The 25430-nt window shown below is 39.5% G+C and overlaps 1 protein-coding gene across 1 annotated transcript; it reads left to right on the forward strand.

The window, feature by feature from the left end:
* The first annotated feature begins 13859 nt into the window (after nucleotides 1–13859).
* On the forward strand, nucleotides 13860–25430 carry Nipsnap3a (nipsnap homolog 3A). The gene is made up of 7 exons (NM_028529.1): nucleotides 13860–14068; nucleotides 18551–18761; nucleotides 20395–20553; nucleotides 21736–21885; nucleotides 24700–24786; nucleotides 24874–25049; nucleotides 25324–25430. Exons 1-6 carry the CDS (start codon nucleotides 14015–14017, stop codon nucleotides 24948–24950), a joined length of 738 nt encoding a protein of 245 aa, NP_082805.1. The 5' UTR covers nucleotides 13860–14014; the 3' UTR covers nucleotides 24951–25049; nucleotides 25324–25430.

Here is a 25430-nt window from a genome sequence, read left to right on the forward strand (position 1 = left end):
CTTCATATAGGCTCCCAGATCCTCCCCACCTTCCCTACCAATCCAACTCTACACCTTCTTTATCTTTCTTAAAAAATAGACAAAAGACAGAAAAAATACCAGAAAAATCACAAAGAAACACACAGACAGACAGACAGACAGACACACACACACACACACACACACACACCCCACAAACAATCACAAAATCAGAAACCATAGCATACAAGTAAAGATATAGTAAGATTGAAAATTATTCAAACAAATTAATACCAGACAAAAAAAGCTAAAAGAGTTTAGTTTGTTTTGTGTTGGCCAGCTGCTGCTGGGCATGGGGTCTCTCCTTATGTGTTGCTTGTGAACAAAAGCAAAACCTAATTTTTCCTTGGAAGTGGTTGTCAACTGGAGATACCGTCCTGGTTTGGTTTGGTTTGGTTTGGTTTGGTTTGGTTTGGTTTGGTTTGGTTTGGTTTGGATGGGAGCTTGTGTTCACTCCTTGTAAATTTCAAATTGAAAAGACAGCTATAAATGAATACTAATGAACCACATGATGATGTAATATTTATGGTATAATATAATGATATCTAGAGCTTCCTTTAAATACATCCAAAACATGACTTGCACTTAAAGGAGGAACAGAGAATACACTCATCACCATTGACTGCACAAATTTTGTGTATTTACCCATTAAAGCCGTGTATATTCTAAAACTTTCAAACGTAAAGGGAAGCAAAGAAAGGCTAATGCTGAACACCATATTCCTGCTATTCAGCTTTCACCCTGAAGAAAGGGATTTGATGGAGCAGACCATTTTAAAGCTAAAAGATCAAGGGCTCTTACTCTCTGAATATTGTCTGGCTGTGAGTCTCAGTTTGTTTCCATCTCCATAGGAAAGGGAACTAAAATAGTTATCGTTGCAAAAGAGAGGGATTGGAATGGGATGATCACAGGAGGCAGAAAGAAGGAGCCGGGGAAGGAACGACAGCTGAAACTAAGGGCCATTTGAGAAGCTGTATAGAAGCCTTACAGTTGACGCTTCCAAAAATATATACCTATATGGACACAATCTGCATTAAATCACCAAATAACAGGAGAGACAGAGCCCCAGATGTACATCTCTTGTCACCAAAATGCATCTTCAGGTACTGGGGATGGGTTACATTTAATTGAGTTCTTGGCCAAAAGTGCCCACTCCTAAACAGCAGTGATAAGGTTCCATTGAGGAAAACAACATGTACAGAACTTACTGAACACAGAACACTTGAGCTGATGCCTACATAGAGCCTTCACTCCTACTGACTAGTGTTCATGGTTCTGCACACTACCAGAAAAGAAAGGTAAACACCAACCCAGCTACAAACCTTCAATCTACAGTAGTGACCTGCCTGCAAGATGTGACCTGCCTGCAAGATGTGCTTGGTTTGGTTCTGGCACAAGACTTACGGGAGTGACTAACCAATAACTGATTTGAGTTAAGGTCTATTCCATGAGATAGAATTCATCTTGTTTGGCCAGTGTTGTTTGGCCAGCCAAGAATCTGAGACTAGATAGACTCAGGGACCTAGAGGAAAAGCAAAAGCCAAATATTTGCTAAAGAAACATAGCAATGACTCTAACAATACTATGCTATCCTCATAAACCAGTGTCTTGATCAGTTATCATCCGAGAAGCTTCAACCTGGAGCAAATTACAAATATTCTTTAACTTAGGAAGAAAGTCAACTATTTTTCAACAGTTCAAACTTTTTAATTAGGCTATTTACATCCCTTACAAGAGAAGAATCTTAAAATAAATTTAATAGTCCCTGTGAAAACTTTATTGAAAGTCTCTCGGCTTAGGGAAAAAAAAGTTCTGTTATTTGAAAAGCAAAACTTAATAGGTACTTACAACTCTTGCAAGTGATAAATTAAAAATAAAGTTTAATGGTCCCTGTGAAACTTAATTTACTATGTGCAGCTTTGACAGGGTTTCAGTTGTTATTCCCAGGGGATGGGTACAGGGAAAGAAAAAGAAAGCAAAGAAATATATCAGATTTATCAGAATCAAGTTGGCATGATGCACTGTTTTCAATAGTCTCTCAAATAGCTTTGACTACTTCCAATGTGCTACTGTTTTCCCAGGCATGTCAGACTGTGTGAACTTTAGCAAAGGAAAGTTGGGTTCTTCTTGCCGATTTTACTTAACAACTAATACAATTAAAGCCAGGAAGTTCTTCAAGCACCTATATATCTACATGACAATTGCCTATTTATTGTATGGCATTGCTGTTCTTAAAACAATGAAATTTCGTAATCACACTCATTTTCCCAAAGCCTTTCTGATACTGAAACAATAGAAATTAAGTTAAAGTTTAATTCAAGCAGAGTTGGTTCTTCCCTGTGTTTTGTCATACCAGATGCAGGACAAAATAAATGTCAGTTACTGTTTGTTTAAGACAACATAACTGAATAGCAGTTGTGTTATGGTAGTAATTCAGATGGTTATAACTGTTTATTTGGAAGTCTCATATCATTATATCAATAAAGTTATGAAATTTCTCTTACTATAATGGAATTATTACTAGCCATGCCCTACACAATTTAAATGTTATGTTTCTGAGCAAAAGTTTTGAAATTCAAGACATTTTGAAAGAGCAAAAACGCATGTCAGAGACAGTGACAAATGAAAGAAATTAAGTCAGCCAAGTAGATGGAAATGACTTAATATTAAAATAAATTTGTACTCAAATAACAGAAAATTGTTGGTAAGACTGAGGACTCATAGGAAAGGCCATCTTTGGAGCCTCCTTGGAGGGCTAGACCTGTTCAAGTCCTTTATCCATTTTTAATTGCTTATGGACTTTTGTTGTAGCTGCCTTATGAAATATTATACTTTGTCCCTACATGTAATCGCATTTCGTTACCTCCCCTTTTATAGTTCCTTGAGATCATCATGTAGTGATACTTAGTACTGATTTCTCAGTATACGTGTTGGACAAAAAGATTCCTTTATCTCACAGATTTTGATAGCAAATATATAATCATCAAGTTTGTGAATATTTATATCTTCTCCATTATGATATTTGTAACCTAAATATTATTTAGAAGTATATTTGCAAGAGTCCATGTTTAAACTACATTTTAGGATTTCTTTTTAATAATACAGGTTTGAAGATTGTAGCATTACGACTCTAGAAAGTGACCTAAATTATGTTGATTTGTTGACATTAAAAGACTTGCTTTCTGAGGAGCCAGGAAGACAGTAAGAGTCAAAGGGGATGAAGGACACTAGGAGCACAAAGCCCTCTGAATCAACAAAAGCACGGCAGATATGAACTCAGAGACTCAAGCAGCCGGCACAGGGCCATCAAGTCTCTGCACCAGGTAATCAGTGTATATATTATAGCAATTAGCTTAGGATTTTTATGGAACTCCTGACTGTGAGAACGAGTGGGTCTCTGAACCTTGTGCCTCCTCTTGAGACTCTTTTCCTCCTTTTGGGTTGCCAGGTTGGTCCCAACTTGATATGATAGTTTTGCTTCATTTTATTATATTTTATTTTGTCAGATTTGGGTGTTATCTCTTAGAAGCTTGCTCTTTTCTAATGAGAGACAGAAAGGGACTGGACCTGGAAGGGAGAGGAGGTTGGGAAGACCTGGGAGTGGAGGGAGAGAAACTATAATCAGGATACAGTGTATGAGAAAATAATCTATTCTTGATTACAAAAGAAGAATGCCATGCCTAATAAAGTATGTTGTGACTAAAAAATAAAATTTTAAAGGCTTCCTTTTCTTTCCTAAAACAGAGACAGGAATTATAAATACCTTAGACTACAGAAAGCAGAAGTGTCCTGGGAAATGTGTTAGTCCATGCGCTAAGAGAAATAGTATTTAACAAAAGATGACACTACAAATCAGCTACAGGAAAATATAAAGGAATGCTCCAAATACAGGGAAAGGAAAAGTGTACATTAAATAAGGCAAGGAGGATATAAAACATAAAAGACTGGGAATTTAACTTAAAAATACTTTTGTGGAAAAAAATTACAGCTAAGATAGTTCAAAATATGACACAAGGTAGTTATCACTTACACATAATTATACAAAATGGATTAGAATCCAGGCTGCCTTTTCGTTTATTTCTGTGCTAGAGATTGAGCCCCCTTCACTGAATGGATGCCATGCCCAGAACAGCATGACCTGAATGTAATGATTCCACTAAGAGTGATGTGAGAAGCTGCCTGTAAGGTTCCTCTCCAAAGCATAATGTATAGACTAAATGTATAGGAATATTGCAGATGAGAGGGGAAAGAATAAACCACAATACAGGCATGGACAGGTCACAGAAAATGATGGAAATGAACCAGTCTGAGCTAAACTATCTCTGTGTCCCCTTTGGTGAGTCAATGTCTTTCAGACTCTTGTTTACTGTTTTTTGTTTTCATTACTTACACTTAAACATCAGCATTACAACAGAAAAAAAAACAATATATGTGACATTAAGTACCAAATAAGCAAAATAGAATGTGATGATGCCCTGCATGTGAGATAGTATTAGTGACATTCCCCAAGAGTAAAAGAGAGAAGGGGAGTTACAGTTGAGGAATATGAGTTAGGTGCTATTGAAACGTTTCCTAATATAAGGCAGAAATTGTTAAACCCTTTTTAATTAGAAGAGAAGCTTCGTGGATATGAGGATTATCCTGTCACGTGAGGGTAATAATAGAGAAGGCTTTAGCAGCATAGGTTGGCAGATAAGCCTCCTCCAAAATGCAGATGCAGAGACAATTGATTCCAACACAATAGGGTATGAAATAGGAGTGGTACTGGATTTGTCCTCAAAGTTAGGGAAATCAGGAAATAAACACACACACACACACACACACACACACACACACACACACACACACACAGGAATTACATTTTTAAAACAATGAGTTGTCTTTATAGGTAAATAAAATAATTTGGTAAATGAAACCTACTTCTCTCCAGACCTACTTCCTCTTCAAACCTACTGAAAGAATTTAACAATTTTCCCCCATTTCCAATCTCTTAATGTTGACACAAATTTACTTACAGTGAGACTGATTTTAAAAACACACAAGATGGGCATAAATGATAAGGTTAAATCCAGCATTCCCACCGTGATGAATAGTAAAAGAGCAGGTGCTTTTAAAAGAACACTGATAGCCAGAGACTTTAATCCTTACAGCAAGAGCTGTTTAGGGTACCAGTTATAGGGATTTGCAGGTGTGTCTTGCATTCTGTTTATTATTTAATAACAATTTGCATAAGTAAATGGCCTTTATAGGCAACATTTATGCACCTAATATAAATAAAATATAAATTGCCTACAATTGTGTGATTATAAGGTCATGATATTGTTCTGAACAAATCCCTGATTTTAATGTAGAAGTCATTTGATGTAAAGTCATTTAATGAATGTTATTCATTCTTTTGAATCTTAGGTGTTTTAACTGACTTTCAGTTATACTGTTGAAACCACACATGCCGTGTTAGCATATAAAAATCATGCTATTTATAATTAATATAAAGAAAGTTGGTTTGCTACAACATAGCATATATTCATCTGACACGTTTCACATTTCCATTAGCAATGACAGATACTCCACAATGGGGTTTCTGTCCCTCTTTTCCTAAGAACCACTGCTTTTCCCTGTCTTAGGTCAGCTGTTTTGGCTTCTAAGCCACTGTGGGAAGTCTCTCCTCTCAGCTCCCTGCTGCATAGCACAGTAGAGTCATTGCCCCCATCTGTGGAAAGCACCCTCCTCTCACAGCTCAATTGAAAAGCAGCTTTAGTAGCTCTCTTCTTGGATACCTACCATCTCCCCCAGTTCCTCTTCACATCTATCTGTGATATTCTCTCTATACTCATCCTGATTCTTTAAGTATTTTTTTATTTCCTCTTTAAGAATCTCTATAATATCCATAGAGTCTATTTTAAAGTCCTTGTCTTAGGCTTCAGCTATGTTGCAATATTCTAGACCTTCTGTGGTAGGGTAGCTGGGCTCCCATGGAGACATATTGTCCTGGCTGCAATGGTGGTTCTATGCTTGCATCTAGGCATCTGGGTTTGGAAAGATTGTCTAGGTCTTGTCTTTGGTGGGTGGATGTTTTGTTCCTGGGTTTCTATTGTCCTCTCTGGTTCTAAGGATACTATGGTGGTACCCTGATAGGTGTGTGTGGCCATTGGGGTTCCAGGTAAAATGTGTTCCTAGGTATTGAGAGCTAACACTTAGGAATGGGGGTGGGAAGGGGATAAGAAGAAGATGCTGGGACTAGAGAGATGGTTCAGAGTTTAAGAGCACTGGCTGTTCTTCCAGTGGTCCTGAGTTCAATCCCAGCAACCACAAAGATGTACACATTTCCCTATCCTTAGCCCAAAAGCAATATCTAATTGATAACCACTTGCATAACCACATCCCCAAGTTTAATTTGTATAATCATATGATAACCATCTATAATGTGATCTAATGCCCTCTTATGGCATGTGAGTGTACTTGCAGATAGAACAATCATATACATAAAATAAATCTTAAAAAAAAAACTGAGAATATGCTAAGGGGATCCACAGGATGAAGAAAATCATGGCATTCCATTATGATCTGCTTAGTGCCCTAAAATGGGAGCAGAGGGTAAGGGCAGCCACAACAGACAGTCTTCTGCAGAGATGGCAATGAGACTGGGAGATGGAATGTAAAGAGAAGAAGTGAAGACCTGAAGCTATAGGCCACAGTGGTCTGCTGGTGTTGGGGGCTGGGAGAAAGTGCTGCCTCAAGGAAGCAAGGTGGGAGGGCTGATCCACAGGAGATGGGGGCAGGGGAGGAAGCCTGCAGCAGGAGTCTGCTACTGAGCTAGGGTGTAGAAGGAGGATTGGATTTGGAAGAGAACATGAAGAGGTGAAAATCTACAGGTAGTCTAACTGCTTCCTTGGCCTTCAAGGCTGGTGTGTTCCTAGGGAGATGAATGGGGGAGGGTTCCATGTGGGTGATGCAATCCCTGGGCTGGTAGTCCTGGATTCTATAAGAAAGCAAGCTGAGCAAGCCTTAAACATAATGAAGGTTTCCATGAGAAAGTCCTGTGGAGAACAGAAGAATGGTTTAGAAAACAGGCCCATTCATAGTCTTTCTCTCAGCAAGAACCCCCTAAGTTGGGATAACACATTGAAGGTCCCATAGTTGTGCTCTTTCCCATAAAGTTATTATGAACAATGTATTCTTCTATATAACTGTTGCATAATTTGATTTTGCTTTGGTTTTGGTATCATGAGACATGATGTAATCTAAGCTTGGCCTCTTGACTCAGTCTCCCAAGTGTGGGGCTTACTAGTTGTACTGGTTGATTTTGTGTGTCAACTTGACACAAGCTGGAGTTATCACAGAGAAAGGACCCTCCCTTAAGGAAATGCCTCCATGAGATCCAGTTGTAAGGCATTTTCTCAATTAGTGATCAAGGGGGGAGGGCCCCATGTGGGTGGGCCTGCAACAAGGGTCTGCTACTGAGCTAGGGTATGGGAAGAGGATTGGATTTGGAGGAGAACATGAAGAGGTGAAAATCTACAGGTAGCCTACCTGTTTTCTTGGCCTTCAAGACTGGTGTGTTACTAGGAAATGCCCGTTGGTGTTGGAGACTGGGAGAACGAGATGAATGGGGAAAAGAAGGGCTGGAGGAGCAGTTCTACACAGTCCATTAGAGACAGGGTTCAGAGAGGAAAGGAAGACTGCAGTAGGTGTTCTGCTACAGAACTTGGAGTGTGTGCTGTAGAGGAACTGGATGTAGGGAAGAGAGCAGAAAGGTGAAGATCACCAGCTACCCTACCTGCTTCCTTGGGCAGACTGTGCTATGAGTTCCAGAGATGGAGGGCTAGGCTAAATCAATGAGGAGAAGAAAGGAAGCTTGGGGGGCGCAGGGAGAGCAGGAAGGCTGCATCGGGAGGTCTACAGAGCAGGGGGTGAGACTTAGGGGTTGGATTTGGAGGAATGGAGGAAGAGGCAAAGATCTGCACTTAGCCTATCTGCTTCCTTGGCCTGACTCTGTCAGGCACCTTTTACTATAGAGTCCAAATACAACGGTCAGTGGAAACAGAAGGAAACCTCTTTAAAATGTCTGCTAAGGAGATGATGTCTTTTCCATCATACCATATGTTGCTCATGCTCAAAGTAGCTGCAGACATTGGTTTAAAATGAACTCTGTAGGATGGAAAGATTTTTCTGATCAATCCCATACTCCATCAGAACTTCTTTGCAAATTATTTCATATCATTTCTGTCTCCCCATATAGTACTGCTCAGACTGAAAGCCAGTTTTTCTCTATTGTGATGAATGTCTGTTTGAGAAACTCTACAGTGTTAGAGCGAGGTAGGCAATCACTCTGGGAGCGCCTCTGTCAATTCTACTGGATATCCAGCCATTATTTTTCCATATCACAATTAAAAAGAGAAATTGAGACCAGAACATCATTTCTCTTTGACTGCTAAAGTACAGTTCTGTCCAGCGACCCTACAGGTTCTCCTCCTGTGATCCAGGCACCCCAACTGTGATGAGACACCTCACAAAGACTCCGCAGTAGGATCCACACCAAGCTACAGCTAAGCATGGCAGAGGCTGCTGAGGAATGGGCACACAAAAGGCTGTAGGTCAGTCAGTCCTCAGTGATGACCTAGCCAAGGGAAGCCTGTGTCCTACAGCACCGCCATCTGTCTTGAAGAGATAACTTGTCATATTTCAGAGAGGAAATTTTCGTCAGTTCTGATTTCCCCCATAAACTCTTTGCCCACTTTCACAAGACACAAAAGTGCATTTGAACTTAGCTCATGCAGAATGTTTGTAAGTATCCTAGGCAGAGTCCTGAAACATCTGGCATGGAGAACAACAATATGACCCTCTTGTTTGAACACAGCCTGCAAATTCTCGTGCTAATATTCCAATCTTCAACATAATACTGACAATAAGTGAAATACAACAAATTGTAAAAAGTGCCTTAAAACAAGTGGTGAGATTCAAGTAAAATTAAAATAAGTTAAAAAGTCAGCTTGTCAGTTAGGAAGTATCTGGGATCCTGGAGCACTGAATAGTGGATGTACACTTCATATTCATGAAAAAAATGTCAGGACACAGAGCTAAAAGGTGTGTTAACTCAACACAAAACCAAAAAAAAATCTATGTTAAATAATTTTTAAAATCCAGAAATATTTTCTATGTAACATTTCTCTTGAATTCCAGAGAAGTAATTTAACAGATACCAACCCCATCTTCCTACATAAAGCCTAAGGACAGCCAGCTCCATTAGGATATCTACAAATGATGGTATGTACACCAATTTGTTTTATTAATAGAATCATTAAATAAGTTATTGCTATAGTTAAATATTGAGCTGCTCAAAATTTTTCTACTTGCTCTAATAAAAATAGCAACAAATAGGCTAGTATAGAAATGCCAAGATACATTAATAAGCTCATGAAATATGCAGTGGCTTTATTTTAATCCCCCTTAGAGCATTTTAAATTCTTTATCCCTCCCTAAAGCAATGTTCAACATAATGCACTCAATCTATTAACAAATATTCAATGACATAATTAAGTCTCTTTATAATAAAGTGGCAGGGAAACTTTCCATTTTTAATTCTGGCTTTTATTGATATTTTAATTCTTAATATTGTTGATAATGGTAATAATAATGCAACCCATAAATGTTATAATTCACTTTTTCTCTACGACACAATTCATCACCAAATGCATAAGCACAAAACAAATCCAAGACAAAAGTACCCTGAAAGCTAAGTCATTCTAAATACTTATAGTTTATAGTAAACCATCTCAAAAATCACACCTCTCTGTCTTTTTCTCTGTCTCTCTGTCTCTCTCTGCCCCTCTCTCTCTCTCTCTCTCTCTCTCTCTCTCTCTCTCTCTCTCACACACACACACACACACACACACACACACACACACACACACACACACCATGCAAAAGTTTGTTTATGTCACCATCTAGTGGCTACAAGAAATAGCACACTGACACACAACAGTGCTCCCCTAGGGAAGTAGCTGCAGAATGCATTTGCCCAGAGGTCTAGATCCAGAAGACAAACATCTGACACATAACTGTCCTCCTACGCAGCTAAGGTAGCATCGGCTCAACCTCACCTGCTTCCCTCTGCACAGTTTCATGAGTTTGACAAAACCAAGCAAAAATAACATTAAATTGATTTTTAGCCTGCCTCAATTTCTAACATCCTGTAACCTGGTACCTATTTGTTATATGAAGTATTTACATCAGACCACAAAAAAAGATAATAAGGAGTAAGAAAACCCCATATGCGACTATGAAGAGTTTGAATTTGTAAAACATACTGGTACAGTTTAGTAAAGATGACTATGCATATAACTTACAAGCCAACAACTCCACTCCTGGGTAAGAATTCTTGAGCAGTGGTTTCCTTCCCCCGGGACACAGCCTAAAAGGATATACTCATGGTAATCAAAGAGGAGACAGTAAGATGAATGGGTAAAGCGTTTAATCTTAATAGTAACCAGTGGCTAAGTAAAATTAAGCATTTCCTTTTGTCACAATAGGAGACAATAAACAGCATAAGGACTTGTGGCATTCTAGACAATAAATTCATAAATATTATGTTCTAATCACATTTGTTACAGACATGGCAAAACTCTCCATCTCCTCCTCATCACTACTCAAAATGTTCTTACATCCCCCATTAAATGTTGTTACTCTGTGCCTGATGGATATGTCTACTTTTTTTTTTTTTTTTGGAAGCATTGTTACTTTTTTTATTTCCATCACTTAAGTTCAATTCTTTTCTTGTATTCAATTCTTGATCGTTTGTTTTCTTTACAACTCTGTGCATGTTACACATTTAGAAACAAGGATTCTTATCATACTAAGAATAATTAGAAATGCCTTAGAGAAAGGCCCTGGAGGAGCGACTACCAATCAAGCTGGCAGGAATCATCTCAGCTCTGCACAGATAGAATCATGGGTAAGCAAGGGAAAGGAGCTGGTTGTTGGCCGCTTTCATTTCTCCTTCTGGCAGCAGTCAATGGCATCAGCTGGCAGGAATGATAGCAAATGGTAACCTCCATGTGCCAGCCTCATAGAAGCTTCCAGAATCAGGACCCTGGGTCCTGCAAGTGTGAAAGCCTGAGCAGACCTAGAAAGTACAATTCCTACCCAGTTGGCTATGGCAGCTTCTAGTCAGACTTAGTGTCCTGATTCATCAGCTCTTAATGGCACCCTGTGTTGCAGTTTTTATGCAGGCCTAGGTGCCGGGGACCTTCCCAGCATCATAAGTACTGAGGTAGGACACTGAGCTGGATGAAGGCCAAAGACTGATGATCTCCATGGCCTTGTGACTCTCTCTTACTGTTCTGGGGGACAGAAGCTGGTGGCTCTAGAAACTTAACCTTGCTAATCTGTGCTAATAATGTCAATTGTAAGGTTCAGATAACAGGGAACAGAAAAACATCAAAGGTTCTAAAGTTAAAACAAAACAAATAAAATACCAACCACTACACTACGAGTGTAGCAGAACACACGGTTTTGTCTTTCCGTGCTTGTCAATACAATAGTCTCAGAAACAAATTAGTCCTTGACACAAAAAGTCATAAATTCTGTCTTAACACAGAATTTTTAGTCTACACAAACTAAATTAAAGGGAGATGATAAAAGATATTTTTAAAACGATCTATGTCTCAAAAGTTTAAATTCCATATTCCCTTTCCTTAAAGTAGATGTTGGGCAAAAACAAACAAAAGCAGAAAAACTACATCTTGTAAAGTGTGTTCAGTGCAAAGTGAGTGAGCTTTCTCTGGGTGATGGTGAAGGAAGATTCCAGCTCCATTTGCCACCATAGAGAGTGCTTGGTCCACACTAGAGAATAAGAACTGGGGTGTAGGTCGAATGAGCCTGGCAGAAGGACTGATCTCACTGGTTTTATGCCTCTGGAATCTGGGAACTCGATCAGGAATAATGTAAATGGTATAAATTAACGCAAGAAGAAAAAAGTAGTCACTCTTCTACTAAGATTAAGGCAAGTGGTGGCTGAAACTAGTAGATGATTTCCCACATAAAAGAAGCCCCTGTGAAATGGCAGAGCAGGACTAGTGTGGTATGCCAGTTCCTTCATCCCACCAGGTTCAGTCTCTGCCTTCTAACCCGTAGGTACTCAAGCTATGGCAGCCTCCAGCTGTCAATCAGACATGGGGGGAAAAAAATAAAAGAAACAAGATCACTTCTCTTCTTCCCTCAAATAATTTACATTACTCTACTGACATTTCCCAGGGGTGAAGACCATCCAGGAGCACAGCAGGCTAAGTTTTCTAGTACGGATGTTTTTAAGGCCAAAGAAATGAATGGATACACACACACACACACACACACACACACACACACACACACACACACACACCTTTGTTATCTTTCTCCAGCACTTTAATTCGTTCTGTTCTACTATATTGTTCTCATCCATACTGTTGACTAATTCCCTTAGAAAGAGAACATACTATATCCAGGACCCAGTGAAAAAGATACCAACGTTCACGTATGTTCAAGTCCATTCTACAGTGTTTGCAAATAACACACATTTGATTTCCTGTATCTTTAAATCATCTCTAGATTACTCAAGTCATGTAAATACTTGTGATACTCCATTGTCTTGGTAATGCAAGAGGAAATGTTTGTACATATCCAGAAACACATCCTTTCCCCCCACCATTTTCTTTTCTCCTGTTAAATCCACAGATGCCTCAGCTACATGGAATTGACTGTATTTTTCTCTTCGGTAATTTTTTCTGCAAACTATAAGCTCCAATAGGGAAAGAACTATACCTTTTTTCCACTTCTATAGTTTCTGGGAAAGTGCCCACAGCATAGAAGAAATGCAATAAGCATTAATTGAATAAGCAAATGAACTGTTAACTCAAGGCTGAAAAAGCATTCTAAGTGACAGATTTTAATCAAGTAGATTACATAAATGATGCTTCATTTGCATTTGCTGGTTTAGGAAATAACATCTTCAGAGGGAAAAAAAGGCTAAATTCTTTCAGAATTACTAATTTTTTAAAACCTCCCTCATCTAATTCAAACCCCTTCCACAAGGAATCCCAATAAAACCATATGTGATAACCTTATAATTCTTCCCAGTCTCCAACGATAGAAGGAATGTTACTTCAGTGTACGCAGTATTAGCAAGAAGTCATAAATTACAATGTAATTTAATGCAGTAATTATTTTAAACTCTAAAGACAGATGCCTGAAGGCAAGTGCTATGAAGTGAGCTAAAGTCTCATCTTTCTAGTAAATGGACATTATTTGTAAATAGAAAACTACAGAACACCAGAGTACACCTAACAGGGACATAACCATAGGGGGAAAACAGCTTTAGCATGTTAGATGAAGTTCTTCTGGGCACCAACAATCCAACAAGAAGGGCTTAAGAGGTGAGCCACTTCAGTAGTATAGAGGGATTTACTTTTGATCCCTCTGTGTATGATAGTAAAGGTCTCAGTTCAGGTCTGTGATCCCACTGTTCTTGGCACCAGAAAAATTAATCTATCTTTATTCCGAGCCTGGTAAACTATGCTGGGATCAACAGGGATACAGAGTGCTCTGTGATGAAGGCGAAGGCTCCTGAGCAGTATCACAAGATCCCACCCCAAGATGTTAAAACACACACATGCATCCACGCCTCGCCCAGCATTTTGGAATGTTATTGTCCTGACAGGGCGGGACGGGGGAGGGGGGTTAGGGAGGAAGGGGGAGCGTAAAGTGGTAACCCAGAATGTAGAACTGCACCAAGCTCAAGGTTCTGCTCATTGCAACATCATCTCTGACATCAGGGCCAGAACCTTATAGAACAAAAGGCAATCAAGGGATCGGAGCCTACACCACAGACCATAAAGTGGGTCCTCTGCTACCCGGAGAAGTGCGGTGCCGCTCCGCAGAGCCCCTTCCCAGTCCAGCGTGGATCAAACCAAGCAGGAGCAGGCAGCGGAAAGCAGTCTTCCTGCACGCTGCAGGCCCAGCCATGCTTGCTCTCCGAGGCAGCCTAAGGAGGCTTTCACAGGCTCTGGTGCATCAGGTAGAGGCTGCCGGTTGCCAGCGGGGAAAGTGGGCGGAGCTGAGTGGGGTGCTAGAGTACTGCACATTCTGTTAGAGCTTGAGGCTGTTGCCAGTGGGAAGTCTCAGTTCCCAGGTACCAGCATGTTGTGGCATGGGAGAACCTTGTCAGTTAGGACGGGACTGGAGCTTCTGGAAACTGGACTAAGCTGTGATGAGACCGTCACTAAAGGGAGCCCACCATTCAGCCCTAATTGTTGAGCACTGGCTTATCCAGGGAATAAACTCAGTATTTTGGTCCAGACTTTTACTTACCCTAGTGGAGGAAGAAAAATCAGGTTAACCTCGTCTAGAACCAAGTAAACCCTGAAGAAGAGACTAAAGGCTACTCATCCAGTGCTGTCCGGGCAATGTCACCAATGGTCTCCTTACGATGTTTCTCTGGCTTTGTTTGGTTTTTGATTTTTAAATCAACGTTCTCTTTAATGAGTCAGTGCTGGCAAGATCAAGTCTTAAATTGGACATAATGAAGTGTATGACTTTTCCCCATTGTAATTCTGACTCTGTAACAGAAATCTGGGAAACGATTTTATCTAGTCACACACACTTCCTCCTCTGGGTAGGTTTCCTCCTGTGTATCATGTCCAGGAAATAATAAAAAGTTTGTGGCCTTGACAATTAGTGCATTTTCCAAATACACACTCACTCTTTGAATCAATCTATAAAATATTGTGAATGCCACTGACCCACTTCTTGGGGTTTTATTCATTTCTAAACTATAGATAATAGGCACTTGTTCTAATAATCTCATTAGTAGATTTTGGTTCAAAGCACAAAAAAAAAAATGTCCATCAAATGCAGAGATGCCTGCAGATTTTTATAGGAAGTTTACAGTTTTGAGCAGTGTGGTGATTTGGATAAGTATGCCCCCTATAGACTCACATGTTTGAATGCTTGGCCCATAGGGAGTGGTCTTATTGGAGTAGGTGTGGCCTTGTTGAAAGAAGTGTGTGTGTCACTATGGAGATGGGCTTTGAAGTCTTACGTATACTCAACCTATGCCCAGTGTGGCACAGTTTTCCTTCGCTGACTATGGATCAAGATGTAGTACTCTCAGCTCCTTCCTTAGCACCATGTCTGTCTAGATGCTGCCATGCTTCCTGCCATAATGACATGGACTAAAGTGTAAGCTTCTGAAAGTGTAAACCAGCCCCAATTAAATGTTTCTGTATAAAGTTTCTATGGTCATGGTATCTCTTCACAACAATAAAACCCTACTAGTTAGTACCAGAAGTGGGGTACATCTCTGTTCTTGGGATATTTTTGCAAAGAATTTGGTTGCATTTTGCCCTTGTCCAAAAAGATTGCCTGAGGCTAAAGTGAAGAGTTCAGATTAATTGCCTTGGTAAAGGAAAGCTTAAAATAGCCTAGAATAGACTCTGTCATATGTTTACTAATGTTCATTCTTATAAAGAGCATTTTGATGAAGTGTAGCAAGCTGAACAAGGAAAAATACAAAATGTATGAATTCTAGGAGAATAGGGGCACCAGGAAGTAAAATAGAGCTAACTCCTGTGTTCAAGGGGATAAACAGATTCAAGATATTAAATGAATACAGAGTGGAGACCTCAATGCAAGATCCCACACAGCTAAGTTTCCATCTTGTAAGAAGGAATTAAAGAACAGTTTAGGTCCAGGCATGGTGGTACATGACTTTAATCCCAGCACTCAGGAGACAAAGGCAAGCAGATCTCTGAGTTCAAGGTCAGTCTACTGAGCAAGTTAAAGAAAATCCAAGCTTAGGAAACCACAGTATCCAGAAAGTTGGTAAAGATGTAATTGAACGAGGGGGCCATGACCCAGCTGGAGGAAGCTGCAGAATTTGGCAGCTTTGACCATGTGGTTCTGGTTTCTGAATCAAGAATAAAAGAAAGAGGTTATAGAATCTCCCTCTGCAACTGAGGAAAGTTTCTGAGTCCAGGTGTATGGCAGGGGTTTCTCTGCATGGAGGCTAAGAAGGGCCATTGTTTGAAACTGTAAAGATAGAGCCCCCAAAATGTTATAGATGCCTGAGCAATGGGATAACCAGTGAAGAAAATGGCTAACAGGGAGAGGAATTAACTCAAGAGAAAAAAAAAAAAAGTGTGTTGCAGTCAACAAAACTGAAAGGAGTTGGAGATCCAAAGAGTACTTTGACATCAGACATGGAGATGCTGAGTTTGGAGTCTGCCCCGCTGGGTTTTGGTCTTGCTTTGGTCCAGTATTTCCTCACTATGCTCCCCTTCCTATGTTTTAGAACAGTAATTTATATATTGTGCCATTATATGTTGGAAGTAAGTGATCTGGTGTTTTTTATTTATTTTTATTTTATAGGTGATTATAGTTAAGAGATTGTATGAATCTCAGAAGAGATTTTGAACTTTGGACTTTTAAACATTGTTGAGACTGTGATAGACTATGTGGAAATGTATTTTACATCCTGTTATGGCTACAAGCCTATGGGAGCCAGGGAATAGAATATGGTGGTTTGAATAGATATGGCCCTCATAGACTCATGTGTTTGAATGCTTGGCTCATAGGGAGTATCTAGTCTTTTTGGAGTAGGTGTGGCCTTTTTGGAATAGGTGTGGCCTGTTGGAGGAAGTGTGCCACTGTTGGGGTGGGCTTTGAGATCAAGCTACACCCCCAACCCGTGTGGCTCACAGTCTCCTCCTGCTGCCTGTGGACCAAAATGTAGAACTCTCAGCTCCTTCCCCAGCACCATGTTTGCCTGGACACTGCCATGCTTCCTGCCATGATGACAATGGACTAAACCTCTGAACCTGTAAGCCAGACCCAGTTAAATGTTTACTGTATAAGAGTTTCTATATTCATGGTGTCTCTTCACAGCAATAAAACTCTAACTAAGACAAGCAGTAAGAATATAGTTTAGAGTAGAAATCAATGGAATGCACTGAAGGGAGAAAATTGTATTAAGCTTTAAATAAAGTAGTGTTTCATAAGCAAAAACTTATAAAGAAGAAAAAGATTTCTTCTACTCAAAGTTGTCAATGTATATAGTGATTTTTCCAGTTTTATATTCATTTGATCTGCTTTAGCAGATTTTTCTGGTATTATTAACTTCATGAAATTGGTGCATGATAACCCAACTTGAAAATAAGATGGGTTTTTATAGTATGATGTCATACAGTATATGTACACATATGTGTGTGCATATGTACCGACACATACTCAAGGTAATTTCCAACAAAGTATTTCCTAGGGAAAAGTGCTCTCAGAACAAAAAGTATAAACTTACATAGTAAGCTAAAAAAAAAAAAAAGAAAGAAAGAAAGAAACCTTGAGAGGCATTTCTACCATGTTGATATAATTGAATGTATTAAAGCCCATCTTCACTGTATATTTCTCATAAGAAACTGATAGTGATTCCAATTTGGGAAATGACTTTTTAGCATCCATGCTCTATTTCCATAGTTCCCAATCTTTGGGTCATGACCCCTCCGGGGTCACATTTCTGATATCCTCCATATCAGATATTTATATTACTATTCATAAAAGTAGCAAAATTGCCGTTAAGAAGTAGCAACAAAATAATTTTATGGTCCAGGTCACCACAACATGAGGAACTGTACTAAAGGGTCTCAGTGTTGGGGAGGTTGAGGACCACTGATCTATTACCAAATTTGTGATGCAGTTGGACCAATAGCATCCTAGTGCATTGCCTACATTCTAGTTCTATTTTTGCTGAATGTAGGAACAATTATTTGACCTGAATAGCAATTTCTCTTTTTAAGAAAAGTTTTCTTTAAGCTGGGCATGGCAACATATGCCTTTAATCCCAGCAATCAGGAGGCAGAGGCAGGCAGATCTCTGTGAGTTTGAGGCCAGCCTGTTCTACAGACTTCCAGGACAGACATACACAGAGAAACTCTGTCTCGAAAAACAAAACAAAAAGCAATTTTTCTTTAGGTAAACATGGTCATTGTGTATGCCCAAAGATATGCAGTCTACAAAGTTCTCTCAGATATGAGCTCTACTCACATACACTATGGATTAAAAGAATATAAGGGAAAACAATTTATGGGACTATCACCAGGCGGTGGTGGCACATTTCCCCAGCACTAGGGAGGCAGAAACAGGTGAATTTCTGTGAAATCGAGGCCAGCCTAGACTACAGAGTGAGCTCCAGGACAACCAGGTCTACACAGAGAGACCTGTCTTGAAAAACAAAAAAACAAAAAATTAACAACAACAACAAATCCTAATTGATTCTCTCGCACAAGAGACTTTCTAAGATAGCAGTGCCTTAGTCTGGGGCAACTTTGCATGAAGAGGTTACTTAACATGTCTAACAGTCGATATCTTTGAATCTACTAAAACACGTCTATGGCGAGTTGAAAAGAGAAGTGGAAACAAGGATTCTGATTCTGTGCCAGATTTGATTGGAAAGATGTCTAAGTTCTGCCATCCCCCAAATGCTCACATTTGGCTTATCTTCCCTCAGGTGTGCTCGCCTTTCACTACTGGCCACAGACAACAAGAAGGAACATTCTATGAATTTTGTACTTATTACCTTAAGCCCGCAAGTGTGGAAGAGTTCCTGTACAATTTTAAGAAAAATGTTCATCTTCGGACAGCTCATTCTGAATTGGTGGGATATTGGACTGTAGGATTTGGAGGCAGAATAAACACTGTATTCCATATTTGGAAATACGGTATGAGTTACCCAGTTCAAGTGTTCACTATAGATTTTTATTCTCATAGATGCTACATGAGTCTTAGATGTCTATACATTAGTATAGATACAGATGAAGGAGAATTGTTTTTAAAAGTGTACAGAACCAAAAAGTAAATTTAGGACCATTCTTCTTGGTCTATTTTGTATAACCATTTTCCAGAATCTAACATTATAGCTGGGAAATTACTAGCTATCTATCAAATCATTAAATTTTAGACTACTATTCTCAAAAACTTAGAGACTTATTGGAACACTGATTTAATGCAAGACTTAAAACTGTTCACAAAACCCAATTAAGTTAAGACGACAGAATGAGAGAAGTATCTGACGCTAGCTAGACCTGGTTATCAACATCTTAGTGGAAACACCTCATACATTCAGGATTTTGTGTAAATGGAGGCTGAGAGAGGATGGCAGTCAACTTTTGACCTCCCCTCAGCTCCAATTAATTTTGGTTCATTTCTACACCCCAGAGTGTTACAGAAGTCACTGCCATAGTACCTTAAGAATTAAAAGAATTTTACTTTAGCATTACTAGGTGTTCTCCTACTGAAGGTACACTGCCTTGAAAAGGGAGAATAAGTCACAAAATTATTCAAGAATGTTGGTTAACTTGTAAAATCTACTATTAATAGACTACATTGGGATTCGAGCATGTTCAGCAAACTCTTAATAATTAATTTAGTGTTTTGGTCGTCTATGTTCAATTAATGCTCACACAATTCTTTAATGAGAAAAGATTCATTCTATGGATGACATGGGTATGCTTTGGGTTTGGTTGGATTTTGTTTTGTTTTGTTTTTCTGTTTTGAAAGATGGAAGACACCAATAATATAGCTTATGCTTCAAATGTGGTTCATGTTAAACCATGACCCACTGGAAAAAGTAGTTAAGTCCTGCTTGTTTCCCTTTAGGCTGTAAGACGGGTGTTATTTCATATCCCTCAAATAAACTATATAAATACTTTACTTTAGTCTCATGAGGTCTTTATAATAAATATAGTAATAGGTCCATACATTGGTAAACATGTCTGTCTGTTTCCGTGTCTTAGAAAGCAGAGAAATTAATGCTGGGGAGAAATGTTGGGTGACAACAGTAAGGGAATTAGCACTTGTCCTTTGGAAGTTATTTGTTCAAAGGGAAAGATATCAAATACATTCAAGTTTCACTTAGGTTAACATGTATTCAAGATATATCTTGTCCATCTACCATTACTACCAAAGTAGAATTTATCTTTCAGCTGATACTGTTAAATAATAAGTCTAGTCCATATGGAAGTGTTAAAAGCTGCAAACCTGGAAGCTGACATTATATTATTTACCATGTCACAGACTGAGAAACTTAGCTCCTGTCCACAGGTTTCTTCAAAGACCCTGTGAAATGCATTCAATGTCAGTACAATAGTTGTCTCCCTTTCTTTCACCCTAAAGATGAGGAGCAACTTGATGCTGATGTCATATCTCCCCATATGGCTGTCCCCAGATCCACAACATGGTGGACTTGCATGCTCCAGGTTAATGATGTGGGAGCGATCCAAAGAAGCATAGCTATTAGATCAATTCTTTAAAAACAACAACAAAAAACCTTTTCTCGATGTTTTTCTACTGCAGATAATTTTGCTCACCGTGCTGCAGTATACAAAGCCTTGGCCAAGGATGAGGATTGGCAAGAACAGTTCCTCATTCCAAATTTGCCTCTCATTGACAAACAAGAGAGTGAAATTACCTATTTGGTACCATGGTGCAAAATAGGAAAGCCTCCCAAGGAAGGTGAGTCTGTCTTAGGCACCGTGAATTGTCATGACTGAAATAGTACATATTTTAAGTTCTTATGTGCTTTGGGACTGAGGGAGAGTCCTTTTTACTTGTGGACATAAGAGATTGTTGAGATAAAACAAAGTGCACCTCTTTTTTTTTTTTTTAAAGATTTATTATTATATGTAAGTACACTGGAGCTGTCTTCAGGCATGCCAGAAGAGGACATTAGATCTCATTACAGATGGTTGTGAGCCACCATGTGGTTGCTGGGATTTGAACTCAGACCTTCAGAAGAGTAGTCAGAGCTCCTACCTGCTGAGCCATCTCACCAGCCCCAAAGTGCACCTCTTTGTTTATTCTTTATCTTTTTTTTTTTTTTCCTGAAATAGGGTTTCTGGCTGTCCTGGAAACTTGCTTTAAAGACTAGGTTGGCCTCGAAATCACAGAGATCCTCCTGCCTCTGAGTGTTGGGATTAAAGCAGTGGGCCATCACCTCCAGCTTCCTTTATCCTTAAAAGTAAGGATTAATGAATCCTGCCCACTTGAGGGTTTTTGGAGTTATAAACCTTATCTATGTTATAGAAAATTTCACATGGTCAGTAAAGGTTGAAAACTACACAGAGCCAGGGACTATGTATAGAGCAGTGAGAGCTCATATATGATATTCTGTTATCATTTTAAAGCAATATTAATATTTAAATATAAACTGTATTATATACAGATGTACTATAATAAACATATTGAGCATATATCTATAAATTATATTTCACTTTAAAATTTAAATCACTGCATATGTTTTTCCTACAAAACTGACCGTTGGGAGGAATTGATTAAGTGGAATTGCCAAACTTGTTAGCATGGGTGCTGGGAACTGAACTCTGGTCCTGTTCTCGAGTAGAACCTGCTCTTAACTGCAGAAGCATCTCTCCAACTCCTACTGGATCCTCACTTTTTGTCATCTGTGTAATTAATCTTAATAGCAAAAATAAGTTTAAACATGGACAAGGGGTTTCTAGGCACATAATTAATGGAAAATAATACAAATGTAATTACTACATCTGTATACATGTGTATACATGCACAATCCTTCAAATATGAACATGCAGAGCAGGATTCTACTGAAACCAAGTAAATATAAGTATGAATGGAAATTCCTTGGCTATCATCCTTAAAAGTGTTTTTTCCAAAATCTAGGAGTCTATGAACTGGCTACTTTTCTGATGAAACCTGGTGGCCCAGCTCTATGGGGTGAAGCATTTCAAAGAGCAGTAAATGCCCATGCTGATCAAGGCTACATTAAACTAATTGGTGTGTTCCATGCAGAGTATGGATTGCTCAACAGAGGTACAGCTATATATTTTTAAATTTCCGTGTATGTTGGTGACTTATTCATCTTCTAAGATATATTGTTACAGTTTATATGTATCGACAAGATCTTGTACATTTTAAGTTTTAAGAATCTCTTATTTATAATTATATATATTTATAATTATATATAACATATATAAATAAATATATAACATCTCTTATTTATAATTTAACACACACTAAAACTATTTTGAAATGCTAAACTTCTATTTTTTTTCTGAACCATAAAGTGAGCAAATTTTAACAACTACAAGAGCTTCAAGAAATAGTTTATTCCTTTTATAATCCTTATTCCTCTAAATATATGATTTTCAGTACTAGGGATTGAACCTAGGACCTTCTGCATGGGAGGCAAGTGCTCTACTACTAAGCTATATTCCCTGTCCTAAGTAGGTTTCTATTGCTGTGATGAAACACCAGGACCAAAACCAACTTGAGGATGTGAGGGTTGATTTCAGCTTATACTTCCAGTTAATAGTCCACCATGAAGGAAACTCAGGGCAGCAACTCAAGGCAGGAAACTGAAGGCAGAAACTGAAGCAGAAGCCACAGAAAAATGTTGGTTACTGGCTTGTTCCCTGTGGCTTCCTGAATCTGCTTTCTTACCCTACCCAGGTTCATCTTTAAGCCAAGAGTGACATCATCCTCAATGGCCTGGATTTGTTCCCACCAGTCTTTAATCAAGAAAACTGCTCCACAGGCTTGCTTGTGGGTCAATCTGAGGGGGCACATTTCCTCAGCTGAGGTGCTCTCTTCTTAGAATCTCAAGTTAATCAAAAAAAAAAAAAAAAAGATTCATTTGTCAACCTGGCATGTAAACACACCATGATAATGAACTTTTCTTTCTTGTTTGTTTGTCCTTATCTTAGTCAGGGTTTCTATTCCTGCACAAAACATCATCACCAAGAAGCAAGTTGGGGAGGAAAGGGTTTATTCAGCTTACACTTTCACATTGCTGTTCATCACCAAAGGAAGTCAGGACAGGAACTCACATAGGCTAGGAATGTGGAGGCAGGACAGACTGGATGCGGAAGCCATGGAGGAATGCTGCTTGCTGGCTTTCTTATAGACCTCAAGACTACCAGCCTAGGGATAGCACCATTCACAACAGGCTAGGCCCTCCCCCCTTGATCACTAATTGAGAAATTTCCTCACACCCGTATCTCATGGAGGCATTTCCTCAAGGGAGGGTCCTTTCTCTGTGATATCCCCAGCTTGTGTCAAGCTGACACACAAAACCAGCCAGTACAGTCCCCAAGATATATTGTTAATATTACCACAGTATAAAACCTAGAATAACTTTAAAACTCACACAGTCTTTAAAAGCTCAAGCTCTTTAAAATATCCAAAGTCCAATTTTCTGAGGAACCGCCAGACGGATTTCCAGAGTGGTTGTACAAGCCTGCAATCCCACCAACAATGGAGGAGTGCCACACTATGCCCCTCCTTAGAAGTGGGAACAAAACACCCTTGGAAGGAGTTACAGAGACAAAGTTTGGAGCTGAGATGAAAGGATGGACCATGTAGAGACTGCCTTATCCAGGGATCCACCCCATAATCAGCATCCAAACGCTGACACCATTGCATACACTAGCAAGATTTTATCAAAAGGACCCAGATGTAGCTGTCTCTTGTGAGACTATGCCGGGGCCTAGCAAACACAGAAGTGGATGCCCACAGTCAGCTAATGGATGGATCACAGGGCTCCCAATGGAGGAGCTAGAGAAAGTACCCAAGGAGCTAAAGGGATCTGCAACCCTATAGGTGGATCAACATTATGAACTAACCAGTACCCCGGAGCTCTTGACTCTAGCTGCATATGTATCAAAAGATGGCCTAGTCGGCCATCACTGGAAAGAGAGGCCCATTGGACACACAAACTTTATATGCCCCAGAACAGGGGAACGCCAGGGCCAAAAAGGGGGAGTGGGCGGGTAGGGGAGTGGGGGTGGGTGGGTATGGGGGACTTTTGGTATAGCATTGGAAATGTAAATGAGCTAAATACCTAATAAAAAATGGAAAGAAAAAAAATATCCAAAGTCTCTGTGGGCTCTTGTAAAATCAAAATGAAGCTACTTTCTTATCCTAAGATGGATGAACCAGGGCACAGTATCAATTAAATTCAAAGCAAATCCAAAATTCTAACAGTATAAAAAGTTCAGTGCCTGACATCTGGGATCTACGCAAGGATCTTCTGGGCAGCAAGGGGCCTTGGATGCTCCACACCTCTAGTTCTGCCAACCTCAGCCCACACAGCTTGCCCCTTGGCCCGCTCGGAACCACAGCTGCCACTGCCCTTGGCAATCATCCCGCTGTCCTGGCATCTCCAATATCTCTGCTGCAACTGAAGCTGCATCCTCACCAATGGCCTTTCCTGGATGCTCTCCAGGGTCTCCAGCCCAGCTACACAGGGCCAAGTCTCAGCTGCTCTCCGTGGCCCCTGTATGCCCTCAAAACCAGTACCACCTGGATGACCCTTATGCAGTCATTACCAAGTTCCGCTGCCAGCAGGAGATGGAAAGACAACATAAAACATAGTAGGAAGTCATACAGTTTGGGTCTTGAATTCCTTTATCTATCTTACTTTGCTTGACTTGTCAAGTCTGTTTCATTTCTTCATCTATAAAACCAGTTTGACTAGTTAACCTCTAACCTTCTCTGCCAAGTCTCTGACTCTTCTGAAATCTTACCACTGAAACACTTAGTATCACTTGAAACCATTGGACTTTTTAAGACTTTGTTCCTCTGTATGAATGTGCAATTGAAACAGTTTTTGATTTGCCTCTGCAGTTCATGTTCTGTGGTGGTGTGAGAACGCAGACGCTCGGGCAGCTGGGAGACGGCAAGCCCATGAAGATCCCAGAGTCGTGTCTGCTGGTGAGCTCTTTCAGGAGGCAAGCGGTATTTTTAGAACCAGCTTGATGCATCTGATAACTTTCTGTGTTTTATGAAATGTCTTTCCAGTCCGGGAAAGTGTCAACTACCTAGATGTTCAGCAGAACATGTTCCTCATTCCGTGGTCATTTTCACCACTGAAATAGTTTCCTAACGACTGTCTTAGGAGCTGATGTGACATGTGTCAGGGGCCAGTGCTTCAATTCTCTCTAGAGAATTATTTCAGCTTTTATTGGAAGGAAGTGGTAAGTTAGTTTACTATGCATTTTAAAGCCCATTGAGGGCCCTTTTATTAAACCCAACTCTACATGGAAAATAGAGTTCATTTCCCCATACGTTAAAAGTAATTAATTTAAAAATAATGTTACTTTGTCCCCATGAAATCTTTGGTTTATAAGCTGACATGCCTTATTGTTTTTACTGAGATCCTTTGTAACAAAGAATCACTACTCACTTAGTGATCTAGTCACTAGATCACTTAGTCACTAGATCAAGATCCTTGTTCTTCATTTGTTTCAGAATACCTCTTCTGTAAGACAACCCTTTGTTCAATGAGATCGTGTTTCCAAGTTTGTGACCATATTTTTAAAATTATTAATAAATATATGAATTGTTTTCATCTTGTC

The sequence above is a fragment of the Mus musculus genome, chromosome 4 (assembly GCF_000001635.26).
Source record: "Mus musculus strain C57BL/6J chromosome 4, GRCm38.p6 C57BL/6J".
NCBI classification, from domain to species: Eukaryota; Metazoa; Chordata; class Mammalia; order Rodentia; family Muridae; genus Mus; species Mus musculus.